The 26,459-nt window shown below is 42.7% G+C and overlaps 1 protein-coding gene across 3 annotated transcripts in view; it reads right to left on the bottom strand.

Moving 5' to 3' along the window:
• Positions 1-26,459, bottom strand: part of Srgap1 (SLIT-ROBO Rho GTPase activating protein 1) — a 239,315-nt gene that overhangs the window by 93,413 nt on the left and 119,443 nt on the right. For 2 of the 3 annotated variants that reach the window (XM_040754797.1, XM_040754799.1), the window contains exon 4: positions 6,274-6,336. The exons of the other annotated variant lie outside the window; for it this stretch is intronic. In XM_040754797.1, the coding sequence (XP_040610731.1) occupies positions 6,274-6,336 (63 nt within the window). The remainder of the gene's footprint in view (positions 1-6,273; positions 6,337-26,459) is intronic. 3 annotated transcript variants of the gene reach the window in all.

Genomic DNA, 26,459 nt, shown 5'->3' with positions numbered 1-26,459 from the left:
GACATTTAAAAATTCTAAACTTTTTGGAGCTCAAGTACTTGAAAAGTCTATGCAAAAATTCCAAAACTGGACCTGGCCCCAAGCAGTGTGGATAACAAACTCAATTTGCATATACAAAAACCCCCACAACTACCTGTGATTACCAGGTGACATTTTCCCTCATCGCTACATCTATCCATAAGACAGACAAGGACAGGTTACCCTACTGATGACCAAGACAAGGGTGTCACTAAGGGGCAGGTGTTTACCCACCATCCCGAATGCTTTCCTTCTCTTAGCATCTCAGTGCCGTATCATGCATTCATCTATTTTTGTTGTTTATCTCTTCTCACTAGCACTTGATCTGTTTGCATTCCTGGCTCTCTCTCCAGTGTTTGGAATGGCTCCTCGCACAGGAAACAGTCAAAAAGTCTTGAATGAATAATTAGTCTCTGTAACACTCACTTTACAGTAAGTCTAAGAGTTGGGTTTTATGATTACCACTGCAGATGAGGAACGGAGGCAACAGTGAGAAAGTTGTGGATTAATAAACGTCTGTCCCGCTCCTTCTCTGAAGCTCTGTTTTTTTGAGACAGGGTTGCTCTGTATTGTTTTAGAGGCTGTCCTGGAACTAGCTCTTGTAGACCAGGCTGGCCTCAAACTCACAGAGATCCGCCGACCTCTGCCTCCCGAGTGCTGGGATTAAAGGCGTGCGCCACCACTGCCCGGCTCTCTGAAGCTAATCTTAAATGCTGACCTGACAAAGTCAAGGGCTGCCTGGTTATTTTGTTAAACATCACTGTAGATCTGTGTCTGGTAGGTGTTTCTAGATGGGATTATCACTTAAGCCAGCACATAGTGTAAAACAGATTACTCTCACCATCACATCCTGATCTTACGTAATCCATCCATGGCTTGTATTGAACAACACAGCTGGAAAATGGTCAATCTACTTGCTGTGGGACGGCCTGAGGCTGAGACACTGGACTTCTGTTCTCACACTTGGAATATGATTGGACCTCATAGGGCCAGCCCTCCAGGTTTTCTCAGGCTTTTGGATGTACACCAGAAACTGTACATTTGATATGCTGATGTCTTCGTTCTCCACAACTGTGACAACTACTGACTGAGCTGGGCATGTGTCACACACACCTATTATCCCAGCACTTGGAAGGTGACTACACTCCTGCTTCCTAGTAGGTGTTCAAGGTCAGCCTCTACTATAGAGTGAGTTTGAAGCCAACCTGGGCTATATGAGACCTGTCTCAAAATGACTTTGCATGTGTGCATAGACACATGCATACTAGCACGCACACGCACACACACACACACACACACACACACACACACACAGCTTCACTGCCCCATTGGTTGTGTTTTTCTGGAGAACACTGTCTAATACAGATGTTCGGAGAGGTGAATCGCTTTCCCAGGATTATAGAAATAGCAATGGCCCGATCTGGGATACTGATACAAGTTTGCTGATGGCCAGTCTAGTCCCTGTCATTTCACTTTAACACACAATTGCTGGTTTCTTAACCCCACTATCAACCTTGCTGGTTCTTCTGTTTAGCTTCATTTCAAATGTTCTACTAGGGAAGGGCATTAGCAGCCAAAACTCAGACACAGAGTTTGAAGGTCCTGGATTACCCACTTACTTTTTGGCCTACTAAGTTCCATCTGTTTGCTAGTTAGATGAACCTTCCTAAGAGACACAGTTTGCCCATTTGGACACATGTTTAGTTTTTCACTTATATTCCTAATTAGAGCAACATTAATACTTTTTAAAAAGTACATAATGGGCAGGTGATAAATTAACTTATCCTTATTCGGGGAACACAATAACACTTAGCTATCTGGTTTCAGAGTGATTCCCTAGGGCTATAGCAGCAGAGACACAGTGACAATAAAGGACAGATGTGTCATGAGTTACTGCTTTACTAGAGACTATACAAGCTAGCGCAAGCCTCTTGATGCCCTTAGGTTGCACAGCTAAGAATCAGGATAATGAGATAACCACCCCTTGGCGATGCTGTGTGGAGATCATGTAACCTGTTAGCACAACAAGTACATACACAGTAAGCCTACAATAAATGTTAGCCACGTTGGGAGGTATGACTATCTATGAGTAACTTCCTTTTTCTTCCAAATGAACAAAATCCCCATAAAACAAAGAAACAAGCAAACGTTAGCAATAAACTGGCTAGCAAAAGCCTGCAATTTCCAGGCATCCTTGAAGCTCCCAAGGATTATTCTGCGTTCTGGTCAAGGAGATACACATGAAAACATAAGGTAGGATTCTCATCGGGTCTTCCTGCCTTTCCCTCTCTCCTCTCTGTTTCCAGGAACTCAGAGACTAGAGTTCCTGTAACTATCTGTAGCTCCAAGCACAGATGCTGCAATTGGGTTTCTCTGAATAACAAACCAGATGCAGCCTGGTTCCCAAAGGATTTTCTGGATAATAGCCCTGTGCTGCCAATCTTTAAACTCTTAGGAGAAAGCATAAACTTCTAATGTGTTCCTGCTATTATTTCTGGCATCTGTCATTCAAGGCCAAACAAAGGGCTTTGGCTTGACTCTCACAGTAGGTAGTCTAAAAATCCAACTAGAGGCTTGAACCCATTTTGAGTCTATGTTTTTGCAGATAAAGGCAAGATGGGACAAATACAGAAAAGTAGCTAGCATGCACATCTTTAAGACCTCTCTTCCTATGATGGTTCATCTAGGCTGGCAACTTGAAAGGACTGGAGTGCCTGGAAGACTAGTAAAGGAAACCCTTGGCTGTGTCACTGAGGGTGTGTCCAGAGATAATTAACTAAGGCAGGTGGGAATGTTTAACCTGACCGTAGGTGGCAATCACGTGATGGAGCAAACAGGGGGATGAAAAGGGCAAGGAAGAAGAGGTTCACTAGTGCAGGCAGGAGCTCCCTTCTCTGCATCCTAGCGACCAGGACGTAAGCCAGCTCTGTGCTACTACGCTGTCTGCCTTACCACAGGCTCACAGCAATGGAGTCCCGCAACCACAGACCCAAGTGAAACCGTGAGCCAGAAGAATCTTTCCACCCTTTAAATCATTTTTCTCGGGTGTCTGCCACCACAGCAGCAAAATGCTAAGGGCAACCCCCCTCTTTCAGACATCAGCCTTAAGCCACAGTACCCCCTCTCCATGGCTTCATGCTCTATGCTCCGCATATTATCCACTCATTAGAGCCTTATGTTGTATATGAGGGTATCACCACACCACCTGGACCTATCAGATTCAGCTCTGTCTAACGGATGAGTGATTATGAAGCATCTTTTTCCGCTGTTTTCCTGAGCAGTTACATGCTATGAGCCAAGCCTTCTGGAATGCTTGAATGATCACCAAGTGCTGTGGGAACAACAGTTTGGAGCCAGGAGGTATGTGCATAAGACCGTCACCTGCTATGAGGTGGACTACCACTTAAAATAGTCTACTCATAAATAAGTTAATACAGTCCCCAAATGCTCACCTCCTACTCCCAGTTTCAAGGGTTTGTGAGCAAAGGAGAGACGAATATTTGTCTGACTAGGAAATTAAATAGCAACCAAATCCCCTGGGGTTATTATGTACTTTATACCCTTACTTTGGTGACCATTGTGATGCCATCAGCTGTTCAAAATTCTACACAAGATACCAAAGGTTACTCCTGAGCAAAAAAACCAATACTAGTCAGTGGTTAAAATAAACCATATTCCTTATACCCATGGTCCATTGTTCAACTATCCTACACTTTTATTCTTTCTTAATGTAAATTGAATATGAAAAAAATGCATAGATTTCATTTGGACAAGTCGGAATTTGTATGTTTTTAGTACAAAGTGTAGAAAGAGACCAAGTGACATCTTCTTTAAAAGTAGTGTGTGTGTGTGTGTGTGTGTATCTTTGTCTCTCTGTGTGAGAGAGTGTGTGAATATGTATTTTGGGTCTGTGTGTGTGTGTGTCTGAGTCTCTGTATCTCTGTGTATGTGTATGAGTGTGTGTCTTGAGTGTGTGTGACTGTGTATATGTGTGTCTTATGTCTCTGTGTATGTGTGTCTGAGTGTGTGTCTGTATGTCTGTGTCTCTGTGAGTCTGTACCTGTGTGTGAGAGTGTGTCTTGTATCTCTTTGTGTGTATGTGTGTCTGAGTCTGTATCTGTATGTGTGTGTATGTGAGTGTGTGGTGTGCTGTGCATACGTGAGAGGGTGTGAGAAGGATGGGGAAGTTCACTGAAGGTTATCTGTGGTCTCCATTGAGCACACTCTTCAAAGTGAAGTTTCTTTCCAGGAGCTCAAAACGATCTATAGATGACACCTCATTGCCTTTCTCCTTGACTTCTTAATTCCCCCCGCTGACTCCGAGGGGTTAAATGACTGACAAGGTCATCCAATTTCTAGTAACCTTTTCTGGAACCTTCAGACTTCAGATGGATGCTGATTAGAGTTCTGAGGACATGTGTCAGCTGCCTTGATCCAACCCCAGGGCCTGCTAAATATCCAAGCCTGGCAGACAGAAGGACCCAGAGAAATTGGAGAATTAGCCTACATGTCCACTACATTTCTAGGCCATCTACGGTTTCTCTCACATCTTTCTGGTGCTGAAGTTTAACTTGACTCCTACATCTCTGATCCTGTCTGGTGTTGTGACAACCAGTAGACTTGTTCGGTGAAGAATTAACGGGTGGGTTTGGATTTCCAGGCATGAGAACCCCATGGAAAGCACAACGAAGATGTCACCTTAAACTAGTTCTGTCAAAGGCTCTCCTTTCTCAAAGGTGTGAGCTCATTTAACTTTTAAATTAAAACGTTTCTAGAAGTGGCTGAAATCTCAGGTCACTTGGCAAATCACATGAAGCTCAGGCAGGTAACTGGCTCTGATCACCCAAAACTTGGTTTCCTCAGATATTTGGTATATAGTCGGGCCTTCTACCGTGAAAGGTTTGAGGTTGCACATAAACCGAAGTTTCTCAAGGAGAAATTAGCATGTAGAAAGCATCTGTGCAATCCAAGATAAAAATAGAGCAAGTGTGCACTACAAAAATAGTTATTATGTTTACACAAAATGTAACCCCCCCAATATCATCTAGATCAAAAATCTTAGAAAGGAACCTGGGGAGATGGTTCAGTAATTAATAACGATGTCTGCTCTTCCAGAGGACCTGAGCTCAGTCGCCAGCACTGCAATGCAGCTCACTGCAATGCAGCTCACAGTGCAGCTCACTGCAATGCAGCTCACAGTGCAGCCTGTACCTTCAGTTCCAGGGAACCTGACCCCCTTTCTAGGCTTGCCCTGCACAGAGACGTACATAATGTGCTCATATAGACACATGTATACATAAAGGAAAATAAATCTCAAAAAAAACCAACCTTAGTGCATTTTATAAAAAATGTCATTTTTTAAAGTTTAATTAACAGACTCCCTTAATCATCAAGTATTAAAGAAATGCAATTTATCTAGTTACTTTTTACACCCTTATCTTTCTAGGAACAAATAAAAATTCTAAATTAAGGAAAATATTAGTAGTTTGAAAACCAAAGTGGTTCTACATTATTTAATTTCTTATGGTATAGAGTACCCTAAGTGAAATGTAACTCAAAGCAAATTATGATAAGGAAGGACATAAAGATATCATCATGCAAAAAAGTAACAATTTTAATGTAGTGCCATTACCAAACAACCAATTGAACTGAAATGGGGCGCGGCATGGAAGAGAAGAAAGAAAGAAGGAAGGAAGGAGGGAAGGAAGGAAAGAAGGGGGGTAGGAAGAAAGGCAGGAAGGAAGGAGGGAAGGAAGGCAGGAAGAAAGAAAGGCAGGCTTAGGACACAGCTCAGTAGTAGAGCACTTGCCTAGCATGCAAGTGGCCCAAAGGTCAATCCCCAAACTTGCAAGATACAAATAAATAGAAAGGCAGAAATGAAAGTACCTACAATAAAGCGTCTCTAAATTGCTCGCATCCAAGAAGGGCAATTTTAAACAAAATATTCAAAAGTTAATTGCAGGTCTCATATAATCCAACCAGTTAAAGCATGTCTAAGGGGCCTCTATATACTGTTTTCTCAAAGTGTTGAATGGCGTGCATGTGTGCTAAGTGTGCACACACTCATAAGGTCGCTGAATGTGGAGGGACCGGCAGAGGAACATATTGAGCACACAGCTACCTCAGCTCAGATTTTGACAAGAAGACCATCATCCATCAACCCTGCAGCTTAGGGGAAGCTCTAAAATGAGCAACTCCCAGGGACCACAGACAGAAACTGAGAAGCCCATGAAGGAAGGAAGACCATGTACGCACCGTGTAGAGCTCGTTAAGAACCTTCATTAAGTCCTCGTGCAGCTGGAATGCAATCTCTTTGCTCTACAAAAAGAAGTGAGAAAAACATTACAATGTATCAGAAATTTTGTGTTTATTCTTTACATATTTTACACACTGCTAACTGAACATAGAAGGATGTGAAAAATACAATAGAAAACCAATGTGTTCTTAGTACACAAAACACCTTCAGCTCAAGCCCTTTGTCATCCCCACGAGCACAGCCCATGGTCTCCCCAGTATGTGCAGGGACAAAGGAACCATCAGCCCGGATGTCTTTCCCACCAGCCATGCCAGAGCTTGTGGGAGAGTGGGAAATGTGTGCATAGGGAGAAGTGTCATGCTTGCTTAGAAGGTGAGAGGCAGGCCAGGCAAGGTGGTGCCTGCATTAATGTTGGCGTTAGTCAGGCTGAGGGAGGAGGACAGGGAGTCTCAGACCAGCCTGAGCCACTGACTTCATCAAAAAAGGTGAAATGACACCTTCAGTGCGAGCCTAAGAGCTTGCATTTGCCCACATAAAGATAGGAGGAGAAAACTGACTTCACATACTTGTTCTGACCACATGAGCAACATGGTACATGAGCATCCCCATATATATCCTATACACAGCAACAACAGGAAAATAAATGGAAAAAAACTAAAAAGGGTGAATTTGAGCAATCAGTTTCCCTCTTCAGTATAATTGCAATATTGTGGCAATTCCCCAAAGAGCAAAGTTCGAGGAATTGAACTCTTTTGGTTCATTGCAACTTTAAGAAAACACTTCTGAGGCTGCCGGGCGGGGGGGCGGGAGGGGGCGGGGGGGTGGTGAGTTCACCTAAGGTCCACACACTTATAAGTCTACCTTATTTTGCTTGAAGACCCAACACCAGAGTTGGTGCTTCTCCCTGCTTATCCCGAGTTTGATGGAGGGACATTTTAATATTGTTTTCATTGAGCTGTGATTTGTTTTAAAGGGGACCATAGTCACACAAAATTATCTCTGTTAGGAGTTCACCCTGTAGTCATCTATAGAGAGGGGAAAGAGTGTGTTGTGTGGTTTTATCTACTGTGGGAGGCAGGGATAGAAACCACTGCTATACAATTTCCCATGCTACCAATGAGCATGGGGACCTAGGACACAGGATTTAAGGTAATCTCACCCAGCCTAGGATTTAAGGTGGCTCCTAATCTTACCCAGTCTGGCCATCTTGGCTAGGTGCATATGTAGCTTTAAGCAAAGCCTTTAATGACAAGAGTAAGTTGAACTGCTCTGTGTGAGAGGAGTGAAGCAGTTGGTATAGCTACTGAGACCATCTGCAGGTCACTGTGTAGAGAGGATGGCCATGGCCAGTCTTAAGAAACTGGGACTCAGATCAAATTGGGTCTGTCTATTTTGGTGAGGTTACTGGCTCAGTCCTCAATAGCTACGAAAGGCCAAACTGATTAAATGAAGATTCTTGGGTGGTGAAATGCAAGGAAAACAAAACATCAGAGTCTTACTTAAGTGCTGAAAATTTCAAATTCATTAGCAGCATTTGTCATTGGGTTTCCTTAGGGTACTAGACAGTGTTGCATGTGCCAGCTTCAGATGGTATCTGAATCTCTAAATTGGATTTAGGAATTTTAAGTATTGTTCTGTTCCTGATATATAAGTATGTGGAGATTAAGAATCACTCCTGAAGCTGGGCATTGGTGGTGCATATCTTTAATCCCAGTACTCGGGAGGCAGAGGCAGGTGGATCTCTGTGAGTTTGAGACCAACATGGTCTACAAGAGCTAGTTCCAGGACAGCCTCCAAAGCCACAGAGAAACCCTGTCTCAAAAAAAAAATCACTCCTGAGTAAAAGGGAACCTACATCTGGGCTAATATAGTCTCCTGGAACTGTACCTCCCCAAGCTGGGACTCTGTATGCATTCCACTACAATCTCCTGTGACTTCAGCTTGGTGTTTTCTGAATATCAGGTTTCATTCAAAGAACTGGGCTGTCGATTTAAACTCTTAAATGGGGTCAAAGGCCACCAAGGAGTCCTGCTCAGTTACGCTCAGTTTCAGGTAGCAAGTCCAAAAAGAAAATATTTCTTGGCTAAGATTTCCAAACAATAACAGAAAAAAAATCCCCACTAGTTCAATTAATCTCACACCAACATATTTAAGGTTGGAGTAAGCTGAGCCTAGGGCTCTAAGAATCGTCCCATGTGACCCTTGGCTAAATGTTGTACATTTTTACAAGACTTTAGGTGATGAGGTAGAAGCATTTTAATTTCACCTTTCATGAGACCCTCCCGTGTGTGTGTGTGTGTGTGTGTGTGTGTGTGTATCTGTTGTCTGTCTGTGTCTGTAGAAGGAAGCGTGTCATAATGTTCAAGAGGAAGGTTCACTGACCTCCACATAAGAGGCACTTTTTAGAAATGGCTTGATTCAATTCTGACATCACTCCCCATTGCCCAAAGTCAAGACGGCTCCACACTGAAAGACCCCTAAGTACTGTGCTCCAGCATGCATGTGTTTCCCCCTATCTCCTCATCAGGACATGGATTCAACATAGCGTTCTATGCTCCATACCCTTGGGGGAGGGGGTCCCACTGCCAGTGACACTGAATGAATTAATGGAGCATATACTAGGAAACTGATAACCCCCAAAGCCAGTATGACACATCTATATAATCTATGAGCGAGGCCTTTGAGGGCCTGTCTCTAGTGGTAATTTATTTTAGTGATTGTGGAAAAGTCAGTAGAGCATTGCTCTCAGTAGGGAGAACCTTAGCTAACCCTCAGGACATGGTATCACAGTTCCTATTTGTTCACCGGGTTGAGATCTAACCCTGTCCTGACCTAGAGGGCTAACACAATTCATCATTGTCTTCCTGCCATCTTTTTTATTTTTGAGAAGTCTTATTATATAGTCAATCCTGGCCTCAAACTCATGCCTCATGAGTCACCCACACAGGGATTCACCACCACACCATCACTCCCTTTGTCTGTAGGGATCCACAAGGATCTGGTTGCTTTGAACAACACTAGTTTATATCTTTGGGCCAGAACAGCATCAATAGCTAATCAGAGGGCTGTGGCATGGTTCCTGTTCTCATGGCATGGAAGTCTTACTAGGGTACGTCATCTTACTCACCTCAAAACATGTCTCCCATTTATTACTGTCACAATGAGAAGTAATGATTTCCTTTAAATAGTACTCCAGATACCTAAAACAAAATCACTTCTTCAACCACAACAGTAGTTGGAGTACCTAGACTGATAAACTGAAATCCTTCTTATTGCTTAGTTGGCATATAAAATAATGAGCCTTTAGAAAAGTCTTGAATGACGGAGGTCATCAAAATTCAGGAGGGTGTGTGTGCAGCTGGGTCCTATTTCACTAAGAACTGAAAATAGAAGAGACCCTTGACACTTGAGCAAGAATGGCTGTGTAGAGAAAAAATGGCGCAGATCTTAAGGAGGGTAATGATTGTTCCTCTGTCTAAGGAAAATACTAACAAATTATACTTGCTAGGGATAAAATTTTTTCCTGTTCTTTAAGATGGTGTTTAAAGTTACTTTTCCACAGAGAAGGAGAGCTCTTCTATTGCTCAGAGCCCCTAGAAACAATTAGAAAAGACCACTTCCTTCCATCCTATGCCTATAGGAGTTGAAACGACACTCAGTTTTCTGTTGTGTTTTAATAGGATACTGGGATTCTGATCCAAGGGGATAGAAAAGTGATCAAGGCTTTGATTTAGTTAACACTTGTTAAATGCCATATGAGGCAAATACTAGAAAACTGATAATCCCTGAAGCTAGTACGACATGATCTATATAATCTATATAATCTATGAACGATGCCTTTGAGGGCCCATCTCTAGTGGTAATTTTCATGATACACCCAGAGGTAAATCCTAAACTCCTTCCCAATTACTTGTTATTTATTGCCACTTTGATATCTCAGATACATCAAGCATAAGTTCAAAATGAACATTTCTAAGGTTTTCTTTTATTTTCATGATGAAAATGAGTGAGGTGTGTTGCACGAGACTGAGAAAAGAGGGACAGAGTGACCACCATTGTGACATAATGTCTTTCCTTCAAAAGTGAGTTTATCTAACATGGGCCTGAGCTATAATCATCCTATCACAATCTGGTATATTGTTCTACTTGCTTTTAGTTACCACAATGTTTTCATGTGTTTAATATCATCTTCAGAGTCATTCACTACAACCACCCAGGAGTGTGCACCATCCATCTTACATTATTACTTCTAATGTTTTCAGCATTTCCCACCAATCACGCAATAAATAGTTTATTGGCTTACTTATTTGATTTTACTTTAAGGCAAGGTTTTCTAATTTAGCTCAGGCTGTCCTTCAACCTGCTGTGTAGCCCAGGCTGACTATAAATTGATACTCTTGCCTCAATCCAATGAAACTTTCTTCACTTTCTTATACCTTAGTTTTTAAAATTTCAGATACTCATCAGTACTGACATGTAAGTTTCCCATACTGTAATCATTCTATTTATAGATACAAAACAAGAAACGCATGAATGTTGAATGCTAAACATTATAAGATAATTTAAAATTTCAGCAAAGTAAAATTTAAAAGACAAGAATTTTGCTGTTTTAAATGCAAATATAGCAAGAATAAAAGATTTCAACAGAGCTAATATTCTAGGGAGGTTTTTTTTTGCAATTTGTAATTTTTCTGCTTTCTACCCTCCTAAAAACCCAACAGAGTATTCATTACAGATTATAAATCTGAAATTCTTAAAAATTAATTGATAAGTTATATGATTTTCTTTATAGGCATGATGTATTTATATCAAAGCTATTGAAAAAGTAATTCTATATCCAAACCAAAGGGTCAAAGTTCAGTTGGATGGAGAAGGATGTCAATCATGCAATTGTGTGGTGTGTAGGATGGCTGCAGTGAGCTCAGGACAATGCACACAGAAGGCCAATAGCAAGAAATGAAGGTGTATTGTCAAGGTCATCTGGGTGGGTTCTTAGTACATCTACCAACAGGCATCTGCTCCATGATAGGTCTTGGTATTTGTTCCCTTGCAAAATGGTACAATCTTTTGGGTTGGCACAAAGCCTTCTTGTCAAGTTCTGTAGAATGAAGATACAGGACTCATATACACTTCTGAAGGCAGAGGCCAGGAATATCCAATTTCTATAGGCGTGGCCAGGCCAATCACATCCTATTTGGTCTGAAATGATGACTTGAAGGAGGACCAAGGTGGCCAGCTACTTGCATTTTGTGTTTTTTTTTTTTTAGGGCATTTCTTAGATGTGAGGTTTCTAAGGATGAAAATGTGAGTTTAAGTCTCTCAACACATGTTGGAACGCTTTTTAAAAAGCATGCTTTTTTGGGACAATGATATTTCTTCCTTAAGTCAGAAATGTGAGGTTCACTCGAGACTTGATGCCTCTCCCTGAAGTGATAGTTAATCAGTTCATCTGTTTTAGCTGATTAATATCTCTGCATGCCATTAGAAATTTTATTTAGAGAAAATGGGACCACTTGCCTAGGGATTGACACCGCCCACAGTGGGCTGGGCCCTCCCACATCAAACATTACTTAAGGAAATGCTCCAAAGAGCAGTCTGATGGGATCAATTCCTCAGTTGAGAGTTGCTCTTCCCAGATATGTCTAGAGTTGTCTGTTAAGCTGATAGGTAACCAGGACACCCTTTCTCCATTTTTCACACCTTACCTGGTCACTGCTGCTGACCCTTGGTCTAGCATTTGCTTCTCTGTGTGTTTCCTGGCTCTGTCCCCTGCCTGGACTTGGTTTTCTTCCCTCTGCCAGATGCAACCCTACAAACTGTTCTGAAATCATTCTTGCAAGTTGTTCCCCAGAGAAAAATCAGACCTTCCTAGTGACTTCATGATTAACTCACTTATCACCATTCCCCGGGCACATTGTCTGGTGTTTAAAAATTCAGCGTCTGAAATCAAATTGCCTATGCTCAAACTACTTTGTTAAAATAGGTAAGTTTTCAGAGGTTTTAGATTTTTTTTCCACTGGCCAAAAAAACAAAACAAAACAGACAAAAACAAAAACAAAAACAAACCTGAATATTCTCTATGCCCCAGGGTTTCACCATGCGAATGACCTTCAAGGGAATGACAGGGTTTCAAATCTGACCTCTGCCCTCCAGAGCCTACCATCTCACAGAGGAACCAGACAAGCTGCATTTGTTTATTTTTCTGTTGCTATAGTGAAATGACAAATACTTGAAGTTGGGAAGAAAAAAGGCATGCACACATGCACACATACTCATGCACAAATGCACACACACTCACACACATATATATATACAACACATGCATACACATATACACATATATACATACCTATACACACCACACTCACACACATACACATAAAACACATACTCACTACATTCACACCACACTCACACACATATATTCTATATATCCCCGACTCCAGCACCACACTCACACACAAAGGTTTATTTAGCTCATAGCTCTGGAGGGACAAAGAGCACACAAGACCCAGCATGGCACTGGTGAGTGCCTCTTGGTAGACTGTACCAACAGCAGGGGGAAGGAGATGTGGAAGGGGTTGGATTTCCAGATAAGAAGCCAGAAAGGAGTCGGGTCATTCTCACAGTAGCACAGGAGTCCCACCAGAGTAACTTTAATTCCTTTTCTGGACTGCTCCCCAAGTCCTAAGAACCTTCATTAGGCCTGGCCTCTTAGCAGCCCACCTCCTCTCCCATGGCCACGCTGAGTTCCAATTCTCCAAATCAGAGTCCCCAGAGAACAAACTCATATTGTGGGCACATGGCAGAACAGCATTCTACAAAATGTTGGAGTAAGTGCCACTTTGGTGGGAGCTGGCCAGACCCTCATTACTAGAAACCTAAATGCGTATGACCTGGAACATTCCAGAAAGGAGACGAACAGAGGGCATAATTAATAGGAGCGATGTGGATGCTTAATTAATCAAGTGACCTGTGTGGTTGGATTAAATGGCTGACTCAGAGGGTTTCTGACTGTCATGGAGGGAGTTTTAAAGTAAATATATTGAGATGACCAACCCAGGAATGCTGACCTTATGTTGAGTCAGAATGGGAGTGAGAGAGACAGAGAAGAGCAGATTAAATATTTAATGAGTGTTTCAAATGGGTTTAGTGTCTCACACTTGACTGGTTTGGGATATAAATTCTGTGGAAAGAGGTCAGCCAGGGTCATGTTTCTACAGAGTGTGTGCTTTTAACTTTGTAGATCTCATTCAACTGTCTTTACATTAATAGAGAGAGTCCTTTAAGTCACACAACTCCAAAGACAGAGAATGAGTTTCTTCCAGAAACACCTAATGGCAAGAACAGGGCTGGGTGAATGGCCTGAGCCTAGTTTCTGGAGAGTGTATACAAGGTTGCTTCAGGATTCTCTCCTATCTCTTACTTAAAACCAAAGCTATAGCCGGCCACGGTAGCTCATATAGGAACACATGAAAGGCTGAAGCAGGAAGTTTGCTATGAATTTGAGGCTAGCCTTGGCTGTGACAGGCCAGCCCAGGAATACATGACCCTATGTCACAAAAAACAATAAAGGCCAGAGCAGGCAATTATCCTCATGGGGCATTTCATCCCTGGCAGGGTATTCTTTCAACAGAAACTTCATGGCAGCAGAAAACATGGGACAAGAGGCTCAAAGAGCAAGGGACACTTGTTTTCCAGAAACAAGTCAAGACTTAATCCTGAAGGGAGACATTCAGGGCATCTTCTAGGACATATGCTGAAGGAACTGGCAGACAAATGTGACACTGCACACCAAGGCAGAAAACAGCCACATACAAAAGGCTCAGAGTCACACCCCGAGTCATCTGCAACTTTCTGGGTACCAGCGGTCCCTGAACACATAGGTCGAATAACTCAGACTGGAGCTCAAAATTCTATTTTTATATTTCCATTCTTTATCTCATAAAAAAACAGCAATTTTTTGGGGGGGGACAAGGGAAGTGATGTTTTTCACACATACCAGACCTATGGGAGGAGAGAGGCCAGAGGGCAGAGAAGACAGGGCCCCAGGGAACTGCCAGGAAGGCATTCCGAACCTCGCCTCTCTCACGGGCCAGAACCCAGGGAACATGGAGCTGTAGAGACCAACGGCTCACCCCTGTCGGACCCAGCAGCACGCTGAGTGCCAGAGGTTATCTGAGAACTTCACCTTCACCTCAGTGCAGCTGCGCCAACAAGTCACCCCTCAAGTGTCCTTTCCCTTTCTTACTATCAGTTTCCCTATTGGCGTGTCTCGTGCTGTGTGTGTGTGTCGCTCCGGTTTCAGGACTACTGTTCTTGTTTCCCCGCACAACACACTCTAAGGCATTCTTCACTGTCCTCTTCAGCACACCAGACACACGTCCCTCTCTTATTCCCATCTCTCATCCTTATCCCCAACTCTTTATTTCTTACTTGTAGCCATCCATAGCATTCATCTCTAAAAATCTGGGTCTACCAATAGCCCAACTTTCCCTTCCAGCTACTTTAACTACCTGAATTTTTGTTTGTTTGCAGAGATCTACTACTTTTCCTATCCCTGCTCATGCTACTTGATTCCCAATCCTATTGGTTTTTTTTTTTTTTTGGCAGTGGAGGGGGCTGTTTCGAGACAGGGTTTATCTTTGTAGCTCTGGTTGTCTTGGAACTCACTGTGTGGCCCAGGCTGGCCTGAGATCCACCTGTGTCTGACTCCTGAGTGCTGGGATTAAAGGTATGCACCACCACAGCCTGGTTCCCAATCTTATTCTTTCTAACTAAAATCTGACTATGCTCCATACTCTCCTTGGCTACCTTCTAACAGGTATTGAAGTTTAGGGGTCTCTGCTGTTACCTGGGGAGCATAGCACGTGCACAGTGGTAATATCCAGCAGTCTTAGGTGTTATTCTACACAAGGAATAACACAGTTCAAGATACCCTGAAACCATCAGGGAAAAGGGTGGGAGTATCCTCTATGATACTGGCATAGGTAAGGATGCTTCTAATAGTGTTCTGATTCTCAATAAAACAGCTTCAATCCAGTGGGATTTGTGTTTATTCAAGTAATTTAATATCCAAATCACTTCCCAACAAGACACTTAATTTTCAGAATTCATTTTCAAGAATTCAACCAGTTTGGAACCTTCCTTTAGGAAAGTAGGTTGTGATCCATGAAAGGGGAGTCACCTAAGATCATCTGCGTATCAGATGTTTACATGATGATTCATAACAGTAGCAATGGAAATAATTCCACTGTTGGGGGTCAGCACAACATGAGGAACCGTATTAAAGGGTTGAGGTGTTAGGAAGGTTGAGAACCACTGCTGTATATCAACATCATCTCAGAACCACCGTGGTTGAGGAGTCCACTAAGCTGACAGTGGATCTGAGGAAAGGCAGAGGAGGGACAGGAGAAGAACAAGGCATTCCTGTAATGGCACCTTTTCACCAAGAACTGAACCACTGAATACAACCAGAGAAATCAAAGCAACAAAACACACCCAAGGGGAAAAAATCCAAACATTCATCGCTAGTGGGTCAATGTCCATGGAATGACAACCTACTTGAAACAGAAAAACAAGGCTCTCAAATCTTCAAGAGAGGCCCAGGGTCAGGACACTTAAACATCTGATTTTCTCTGAGCTGTTTCCTCATCGCTGCAGTGGAAAATATTACAGAGCCTGCCCCCTGTGTTTGCTGCAAGGATTCGATGAGCTGTTCCTTGTTTTGTGTGACAGATTGCTTGGCATGCACCAAGCATTCCATAATCGTTACCTCTTACTATCACTGTGTGTATCATCAGCTCAGCATGTCCTTATTGTATCTCATGAAGCCACTTTCTGCTTCTCCAAATACTGATAAAAACCACCTTTTATTCCTATCATCTTTCAAATCGGAGTATTCTAGTCAATTCAATGTTAAGTCCAAATGAGTGTTTGGGAATACTACACCAAGGAGACTGAAGTCCATTCCAGGGAGTACTGCAAAGCTACAATGAAGTAGACTATTTGAGACAGATTTCAGACTGCATAATTGCTAGGTCTGCCTTAGGAGACAGTGAAAACCCTGTCTCCACTTACAACCCACCATCGTTTCTCAACTCGTGGTAGAGAGAGCTATGCTGCTGTCTACAGAGGCAGGCTTCAAATGTCTGAAGATGGCTATCACGTCCTAGTTGAGACTCCCTTTCTCTCTACTCACAATTCCCAATGTTCTGTTCCTTGGATAGCATGATTTGAAGAAGCCAGCGTGACTTCTCCTTGTCCCCCCAGATGGCTGTGTGTTGTGTTTGCTCATGTAGAGGTTTTAGGCCAACCTCTAGTGTCAGTCAGTCCCCATCTTCCACCGTTTGAGAAAGAGCCTCTCGCTGTTTGTATCCTCCAGGTTGGCTGGACTACACCCTTCAGGTTGTTCCCCTCTCCACCTCCCATACTGACAAAGAAACATTGAGGTTACAGATGGGACTGTATGTCAGCTTTGCGTGGGTTCTGGGGACCTGAACACAGGCCCTCACCTTCACATACAAATGCTTCACCCACTAGATCTTCTTCCCGGACCACCTACAACTTCATAAAAGTGAACTTGACTAGGTGTTGATCTTTTACAGATAGCAAAACCTAAATAAGCCTGGTACTAAAAAGTGACTTTTTAACATGCCTTTTAAAATGGGAATGGAGGGATTAGACAATTTTTTAACCTGTTTCATGTTTCTTAATTTTATAAACTCGATTAATATAAAAAAAAAACAAAACAGAAAAATTCTTTGAAGTAAAAATAGCTATTTTGGGAGGATTGAAGACTCAATTTAGATCAATATTTCTCAACTGGGGCCGATTGTGGCTGTGGAAACATCTGGCAACGTCTGACGGCATCTTTGGCTGTCAGTGATGGGAGGTGTTGCTGACCCGAGTGAAGGGAGCATCCTGCTGTCTTGAGCTGGGGTTCCTCAGAAAGAATGGTTTATATTTCACTGGATGCTTCCAATGACTTTTCTTGTCTCCAGTTTTCAGTTTATCTGTACTTGGGTTTGGGTTTCTTTGGGCTTATCTAGTTTGAATTCAGGAAACCTGAATGCATAGGTTGTGTTGTTTGCTAAAGTTGGGATACTTTCTTGCAATTATCTTCAAAGATTTATTGCTGTACCACACTTTTTCTCCTCTTGCTGAAATGCTGGCAAAGTAATCATTGGAAATACTGTGCGAATGGCCCCCACAGTGTGTTCATTCCTTTATTTCCTTTTCCTTCTTGCTGTTCGGATTACATCATTTTCATTGATTTCAACGTCACCAGTGAGCCCTCTGCTAGCTCCGTCCAAGTAAGAAGCCCATCTATAGAGTTTAAAGTATGGTCACTATATATTTTTAGTTAAAAATTTCCCAATAGGGTTCAGCAGTTAAAAGTACTTGTGCAAGTTTGACAGCCCAAATTCAAACCCTGAAATCCATGGTGGACGGAAAAACTGACTCCTATGACTTCCACGTACAAGCCACAACATACGTGTTCTCCCTTCATCTCTTCCTTACACACATAACAATAATTTAAAAGAAAATTTCCATGATTCTTATTTACATTTATATTTAAGAGTGCTTGATCTTATTTCCTAGAAACCTTTTATAATGGTTGCTGTAAAAATCTCAGATAGTTTCAGCATCTATGCTAGTTCAACATTGCTGCCTCTTGCTTTTTATTTTTTCCTTCATGCCTGTCAGGCTTTCTTGGTCTCTTCTAGGTTCAGTGATTTTTTTATTATATTCCGAATATTTTCAATATTATGTCTCTGGGCCTTACTTAAATCAACTGTAGACTTTACTATTTCTGTTTTTAATCTGCTTAGAATTGGGTTATAAATCCTGGCCGGCCTTGTATAATAAGCTGTAGTTTCCAACATCTTTGTGGTACTATTTAAATGTTTCATCGTATTTAATACACAGTGACCTCCAGGGTCCCGGCGTGATCCCGATACTTGGTTCAATCCTCAAGTCTTTGTGGGTATACTGTTTCAGAGCAGAGCTGTTTGTTCTGGGGGGGGGGTGTTCAGGAGATCCGTCACTGCAATCTCTACTACGACTCTTTGGTTTTCTAGGTTCCCCCTTCTGATCCTCTACTAGAAAACTAAAGTCCATTCTACTGTTCCACATTTCATTCTAATTCTTCCACGCACAATGGATGTCTGAGACCCCACCAGTGTGTGCCAGACATGGCAAACAGCGGCACTCCCAGGGAGGGTAGTATCTCTTTTCAAAAACACCTTTGGGGGGCTGTGATCCCCACTGCAAGATGCTTGGGTCCTCAGGGGTAAGGGACAGGAAAGACAACTTCGATCAGCAAAAGTTGGAATTACACGTTCCTCTCCTCTGTCCGGTCTCTCAATCAGTCCAAGGCTGCTTCTACAGGTCTGTGTTCACGTCTGGTGTCTGTCTCCAGGTTCCTCGTTGTCAGGCATCTAGGCTGGGAGATACTGAGGGGAAACACTGCCGATCTGGCAGAATTTTAAAGTCTGGGTTTCATCTACCTCCTTCTACTTACGTCTTCAGACTGCTGCTGCTGCTGCTGCTGCTGCAGGTGCTGTGTTTAGGTTTTATGGGCACACTTAGTGGGAAAGACATGGTGGACTGTGCTGACTCAGTTTACTTGGAGCCTGTATTTACCTTTTGATTTCATCTTTCCTTTTGGTGAGCAGGGGTATTTACCTAGTGTATCATTTAGCTTTTGCTGTGTAACAGTGCACGCCAAGCTTAGTAGTAGCACAAAGAAACGTTTCACTTAGTGCATGATTCTGAATCTGCTGGGAGATTGCTCTCTTCTGGGCTGGCAGGCTGCATTCTCTCTCGCATCTGTGGTCCACCGGCAGCTGCATGATGTAAGATGTTCTAATTTGTATGTCTAGTAACTGGCTAGGTGTCACTTAGGATGTCTGTCTCCTTTCATGTGGTCTCACTCACCCCGAAGGATAACTAGGACTTGTTTCCAATGCTGGTCTCAGGGATCCAGGGTGGAAGAACTTTCAACAACCTACTTGTCTCACATTCACTAGTGTCCCAAGTCACACAGTGTGTCAGTGTGACTGAGGCCTGTTGTCAGCAAATGTGAGATAGACCATCACCTGGGACAGTTCTGTGGGTGTTCAAGAGAGTATGGCATATATTTAAGATTGCTACTCCACTACTTTTTCAAGGAGTGTCTTCATTGTATAGAAAATGGTAGGGTGGCCACTTTCCTTCAGGTGCCTTCAGTAAGCTTCACTCCGTTGACTTTTGACATTTGATACCATGCTCAAGACCCAGTCTGTGCTTTTTGGGGGAATGAGGGTTTGCTTATGAGCTTGTAGATTTCAGTCAAGCCTGAGAGCACCACTAAGAAAAATTTATAGAATACTTTTCAATATAAAATACCTATAAAATAGTATACTCCTTCTAATCTCTGAATTTTATTTTTAATTCTCAGTTTGGGGGGGTTGTGTATAGAATTTTCTCTACTTTCTGCAAATTCTGGGCTCCTGGCAGACATCTCAGCACATGGGAACATATCCACAGGTACAGAGGACCTGGAACCGGCAAAACCAAACATCCTGCTCTCTTCCTACCAACGGGACTGTCTGCAATCACACCAACTATGACATCTGCTCTCCCAAGAGTGTCCTGCCCAAGGCCAGCTCTCCTGTCTGTCCTTTGGATACTTGTCTGCCATAGTTATACCAGCTTTCTTCCAGCCCAGCCTTTGGAGTGTCTCCTGTCCCCAAACTCCTACTGTGTGTGCGTGTGTGTGTGTGTGTGTGTGTGTGTGTGTGTGTGTGTGTGTATGTGTGTGTTTTCAAGAGCTCATGAAGGCCAGTGGTCAACTTTGGCTGTTTCCTCAGGATCAAGTCACCTTGCTTTCTGAGAATTTCTCACAGACTTGCAAGGAAGGGTAGGCTGGCTACTCAGTGGGTCCCAGGGTCACATCACCTCTCCATTTCCCCCACACTGGACAAGCATGGCACCCAGAATTTTCACATGGGCTCCATCCAGATATCCATCTATTATTTATCTATCTAATCATCATCTATCACCTATCTATCTGTCTATCTATCTATCATCTATGTTTCTATCTATCTACTTACCTATCATCTGCCATCTATCTATCATCTGTCATCTATATCTATCATCTATTTATCTATCTATCATCTATTTATCTATCTATCATCTATCTATGTATCTATCTATCTATCATTTATCTCTTTCTATAATCTATCTATCTAGATGAGAGAGAGCTATGAAAGGGAACAAGGTGTGTATACCCTCACTCTGAGCGAGGAAGGAGTCTGTGAAAGGGTCTGAAAGGAATAATGGAGTCACTTGAAATAAAAAAGATCCTGCTATTCCCCTGTTTGTGTATACGCTTTGTCATTTCATGACTACTTAGGAGGCAGGCAGATAAGGCAGTTAAAGCCTCCAACCAACTGCTGTCTTATTTAGGGGCCTTTTTTTCATTCTTCACCCAAATACTGAAAATTCAAAGTATACATTTTAACAGGACCTGGAGAATCAGCCAGTTCTCCATTCTTGACCAGTATCCAGGAACAAATTGATTACTGTATATATTGCTTTCCCACTTCTTTAGACATTAATAACTGATATGAACTGGACCATGTTGTCTCTCTTAACGGTTCAGTTTATAATTGTAATTAATTATATCAGGCATCTCCTTTATACAGACAGGCAGACAGAAGAAGATAACTAATAAGAGAAATCCCAACAAGTATTTCATGGCAACTATTCTCAAGGTCATTAAGTATTGGCTCAACAACTGCTATTTGAGGGTTGGTACCAAAGTAACACACCATAAGGACAAAACTTTTAACATCACCGACATCAATTGGTTTGTATCATCATGTAATACATTTTCAATGAGGCACACAAGGATCACATGCTTAACTCTCCCTAAGACTCTGATAAAACATCTGAGCACATGGGAGATTGCTCGTCTGTAGCTGCTCACCTGCTTACCTTCTGGCCAGGTGAATCATACACATCTTGATGTTGCTAGGCAACAAGACAACTATATGACTCCAAGAAAAACACCACAAACCACTGCCATTCATTGAGCATTTACTAGGGCCAGCCATCTTGGTATGTAATTCACCAAAACCAGCTGAAAGTATTTTATAAAAATACTTCAGTTCTGCCACTATGAGAAACAACAGTTCAGCTTTATTTCTAGGAAACAAAGTAGCCATAAGGCTGCTAAGATTCAAGAGAGCCAGCAAGTAGTGCTAGCTTGGGCTTTTCTTACTTATTTATCAAGGACATATCAATAATTAAGCTGTCCCTCATGGCTACCAGAATACCATTTAATTCTTCTGCTCCAGTGCACTAAAATGCCTTGGAAATACTCTTCTTATATTATTTACGAATGTTGCATAAGCATACTAACTCATATCTGGTAGCTCTCTGCTAATAAAACAAAAAACAAAAAAATAAAACCAGTCCATTTACTTTTCAGGGAACGTATTACTGGATGTCACAGCCATGATTGTCATTCCTCCAGAAACTCAAAAGGTTAAGAATGGCATCCAACTTGTGAAAGTCTGAGGCCACCCTTGACAGGGCAATTCTTTTTCAGTTATGGAGCATAAGTTAAATATCACTGATACATGAGAGATTCAAACGTCCACTTATAGGAAAAGGCCCAGAGCCTTGCAAATAGTGCTGTACCCCACGAAGGCATCAAACACCCCATTCTGAGGGGTTGTTTCCAGACATGAGAAATGCTGGTATTTTAATTGGAAAGGGCAGGTTGCCATGCAACATGGTATCTCTCTATTAAAAAATCTGTAATATACAAATAAATGTAACACATATATACAATTGTCAAATATTTACAAACATACAGCCTAAAATGTATATTTAACATATGAATATGCCTATCATTTTTAAAAGAGAATGCAAAACATTAACTGATTGTATAAACCTGGGTAACCTAAAAAAATCTTTTTAGTGTTTCCTACATTTTCTATAAAAAATATACATTGTTATATTTAAAAAAGAAATAAGACTATGCATAACCACATGGGCAGTTTTCAGTATTTCAAAATGTATACATTTTTAAAAAAAGATATTTGTGCGTGTGTGTGGCAGTGCGTATGAGTCTCAGTGTGCATATGGAGGCCAGAGGGCCAACTTGTGGGCGGCAGCTCTCAGTCCACCAGTGGGGTCTGGGAATTGAACTCAGCTTCATCAGGCTTGGCTGCAAGTACCTTTTTCTGCTCAGCTATCCCATTGGCCCCTCATAGACTTTCTCAAAACAAGGTCAGCGCCTTAGAGATTGGCAAGTAGCCTGGTGGCTTGTACGTGTTTTTATTTATTTTTAATTAAGTTCAGCTAAAGCATCTGTTTGGACAGTGACTTACTTTAAACGCTTTCTTTGCCAGCACGGCTTTATCCCCATGAAATAGCTCTGTCCTTCACACAGGCGCACATAAATCGATGCGGCTTCTTTTTGGTAGAAGTGGAACATAAGAAACTGGATCTTAGTAGTGATTGCTCCTTCCTGCCAGACTAAGCCACACCATCAGTGGTCAGTGCAGTGCGTTAATTTAATCTGCAAGTCTGAACACGATAACCTACGTCCTTAGGCCAGAGGAGGGCTATTCCCCGTGGCCCGAGGTCAGTTTTAGCCTCTTGCACATGGACGACTGACAGATTTTCTGTCTCCATCCTCAGATTGGCTTTCTTCAGGGTTTCAAGAAATGGTTTTCATGACATTTGTTCTTTGGCCACTTCACAAACATTTATAGAACATTCTGGTTGCTCTTGCTGCCCACCTTCTCCTATCCCCTCCCCCAATCTCTTATCTTCCCTCTATAGTCCCCTTTCACAGTTACATGGTTTTGTTTTGGGACCCACTGACTTTACCAAAGACCACCTATTTGAGCATGGGTTTGGAAGCCTGGTTGGGCTCACCTACTGGTACCCAATTAAAGACAATGACTTCTCCCCCAGAACTGACCAGTAGCCCCTCTTTCAACAGGGAGTGACAGGGGTCTATAACCCTTCCCCAGTCACACAATAATAGGTGCACAATAACAAGTTAGCCCAGGGCCTAAGACCTCCTCAGCCATGGACTTTTCACTGGGTTTACAGAACCAGGCACTAATTCCCTCCCATGGAGGAGGCAGGCCTCAGATCCACAGCGAGCACTAGGATGCCCATGCAGCAAGCATGCCAGCGGTGCATCCGTGGGTGCATCTTGCTTGGCAGGTCGGCACTGCAGGTCAAGGCTTCACAGCTGCTTAAGGCTCTTCATAGTTTTTCCTCCCCTACCAGCCTGTACAGTACCCCTCATGGTCTTAGAAAGCTAGCCAGTAGGGAGGAAGTTCCCAGCTCTGTTTGAAATTGATTTCTCATGTCTTGTGATGAAGGTGTATGTCAATTGAGGTTCTCAGCAACAGGGACTTACCAAATGATCCCAGTAGGCAACTGGGAGGAATGACAATAGCATAGATTGTTTGGCAGGCACTGGGGACTTTTTTGACCTAAGGAGGATCTATTGGGGAGTTTTGGCATGGAGACTTTTATAATTTCCTTCTTGCCCCTCCAACTCCTTCCATAACCCTTCCACTGCGTCTCCTTGCTGACTCCATGTTCTTTTTTAAAATAACCTACTGAGTCCGATCAGTGCACCCGTGTGTGCAGTGGTGCAGGGCCAGTCACTAGAGCATGAGCAATCTACCAGGAACCACATTCCTGAAGAAAACAGATTTCCCCCCCAGCAACTATCATCCGCCAACTATCATCATCCAACCAGGGAACCACCAACAAATCCATGGCAGAACTGTTCGCTGGCTTGGTCTCACATGGGTCTTATGCAGGCAGCCATGGCTGCTGTGCATTCATGGGTACAACGGCTTTGTCACATCCAGAAGTCGCTGTTCCTCAGCTTTATTCCTTAGCCTCTGGCTCTTAAAACGTTCCTGTCGTCACCCCCATGGTGTTCCCTGAGCCTTGGGAGGGGTTTTGGGGATACAGGTGTGACCTTAAGTGATGACACAGAGCTCATCCCAGCACTGATTCATGGTCCTGCACTCTGACCAGGTCTGAGTCCCTGGGTTAGCTGTCCACTGCAAAAGGAAGCTTCTCCCACGAGGACCTAGAGCTGCACTTACAGTAACTCTTGGCTTCCAGGATGAGTGCTATCCAGCCATGCAGGGGATCTCCTAAGTCTTCTGAACTTACAGTTTTTAATTAGCTTACACAGCAGGTTTTTCAGGAAATTGCGGTTTTTGGCTAACCCTCTCCGACTCGCCCCACCCCCAGGCCTACTGAAACTTTCCCACTCCTAGCATCCCCGTCTATCCATTGGCTCTTTCCTAGTTTCCTGGATTCTGCAAGTTAAATATACAAACCTAAAGGTTCAAAACTAGGACACCCATATGAGACACAGCATGTGGCATTTGTCTTTCTGTGCCTGGGTCACCTCACAGAATAAAATTTTCCCCCCGCAGCTCCATTTGCAGATTTCATTTTCCTTTGCAGATGAAAAAATTCTATTGTGTATATGTACCTCATTTTTATTATTTGTTTGTCAGCTGATGGACACCAAGGCTAATTCCATTCCCTAGTGCTATGAATAGAACAGCAATGACTATGGGTGAGTATGCGGAAACCTTCTGGTATTTTTGTTTTGTTTTGTTTTTTTGAGACAAGGTTCCTTTCTGTAACAGCCCTGGCTGTCCTGGAACTAGCTTTGTAGACCAGGATAGCCTTGAACTCACAGAGATCCACCTGTGTCTGTCTCGTGAGTGCTGGGATTAAAGGTGATGCCACTACTACCTGGCTGACCTTCTGGTTTTATAGTCTCTGTTCAGGGATGATATAGATTTTTGCAAGAAAGGAATACAGCCAAAACCAGTGTCCTCATCTCCGAAGTGTTTGATGATTCACATAAAGTGGCATGACTAATTATCAACGCCCCCCCCAAAACTTAAGTCTACAGTAGCTACAAACTGTCTCACATGTATGAGCAAAGACAACAGTGCATAGTAAGCATGGCTCTTCAGCTTACATCCCTGAGGACATTCTTCCATCATCCCAAAATGTGGCTCATAATGTCTGTCCACCAGGAGCTGTGAGGATTCATGAGCTGGGACACAGTGCCTGGTGCCTTCAACATTAGCAAGGGGCAACTCACAGATATCACACCATTGTTATTGGTAAAGAATAGAAAAACTACGCTTGTGCAATTAAGACAAACAAAGACAGATACAAATACATTAATAATTTGAAAATAGTTCATGAATAAACCACAGCTTTCAAGGTACTGTGAGACACAGGGGTAATTTAAGATAGCCAAATGCCACCACTTTATAGCTCCCACGGAACTACATATTCCTAGGAACAGCCCTGAAATGGGCAAGATCATGTGAGGAGGCATTTAAACAAAAGGTTCCTGCAAAGTGGCTGCAGTGTGGCCCGTGACCGTGACTACTGACATTGATCCCACTGTCATGCAAGGCGTGTGAGCTGCACACTTCCTGTCTTCGGCAGCTCACCACATGCAGGACACTCTCTTTCTGATGAGTAGTGGAAAGCAGGAAGAGCTGGTGACTCTGGGAGGCGGGGCTAGAAGCAGGCCGAGACATCACCAACCCTTCCTTGGGAGGGGAGAAAGTGAGGTTTGACACTGAAACAAACCTTGTGTTCAAGGAGTCCTCAGATTCAGACCTTCTCCAGGAAGAGTGAAGCATAAACTTAGAAACAATAGAACCCTCTCCTTTCCATGTTTGCACTACTCATACCTGAGGTAGGGGTCAGGGTCTGAATTAAGCTCATTTTGTTGAGTAAATGAAGACATCAATGAAGGGTCAAAGGGTCAAAGGCAAGACTCCCCAATACAAAATGGCTGTTGGGGGTCTGAGAGGCATGAGGTATTTGCTGGCTTGGCATTCACTTGGTTTATTTACTAACTGTTGAAATGTAAGGACACATACCTTAATTTAGCTGTAAGCAACAGTGACATGAGTGGATTCTTATAAGACCCCTTAGTTGGTTTCAAATACTCCAAGTCTATCCAGCTGCTAATAATGACAAAGCCATGATTTCCTTTCAAAATACCTTTTCCTCACACCCTTGAAGCTGTTTCACTATTGGTTACTTCTGACCAACAGGCTTAATGGAGTTTTAAATGGTTAAATCTTAAGCTCAATAT

The sequence above is a fragment of the Mesocricetus auratus genome, unplaced genomic scaffold (assembly GCF_017639785.1).
Source record: "Mesocricetus auratus isolate SY011 unplaced genomic scaffold, BCM_Maur_2.0 Super-Scaffold_100011, whole genome shotgun sequence".
Lineage (NCBI taxonomy): Eukaryota > Metazoa > Chordata > Mammalia > Rodentia > Cricetidae > Mesocricetus > Mesocricetus auratus.
This window is presented reverse-complemented; position numbering and strand designations above follow the sequence as displayed.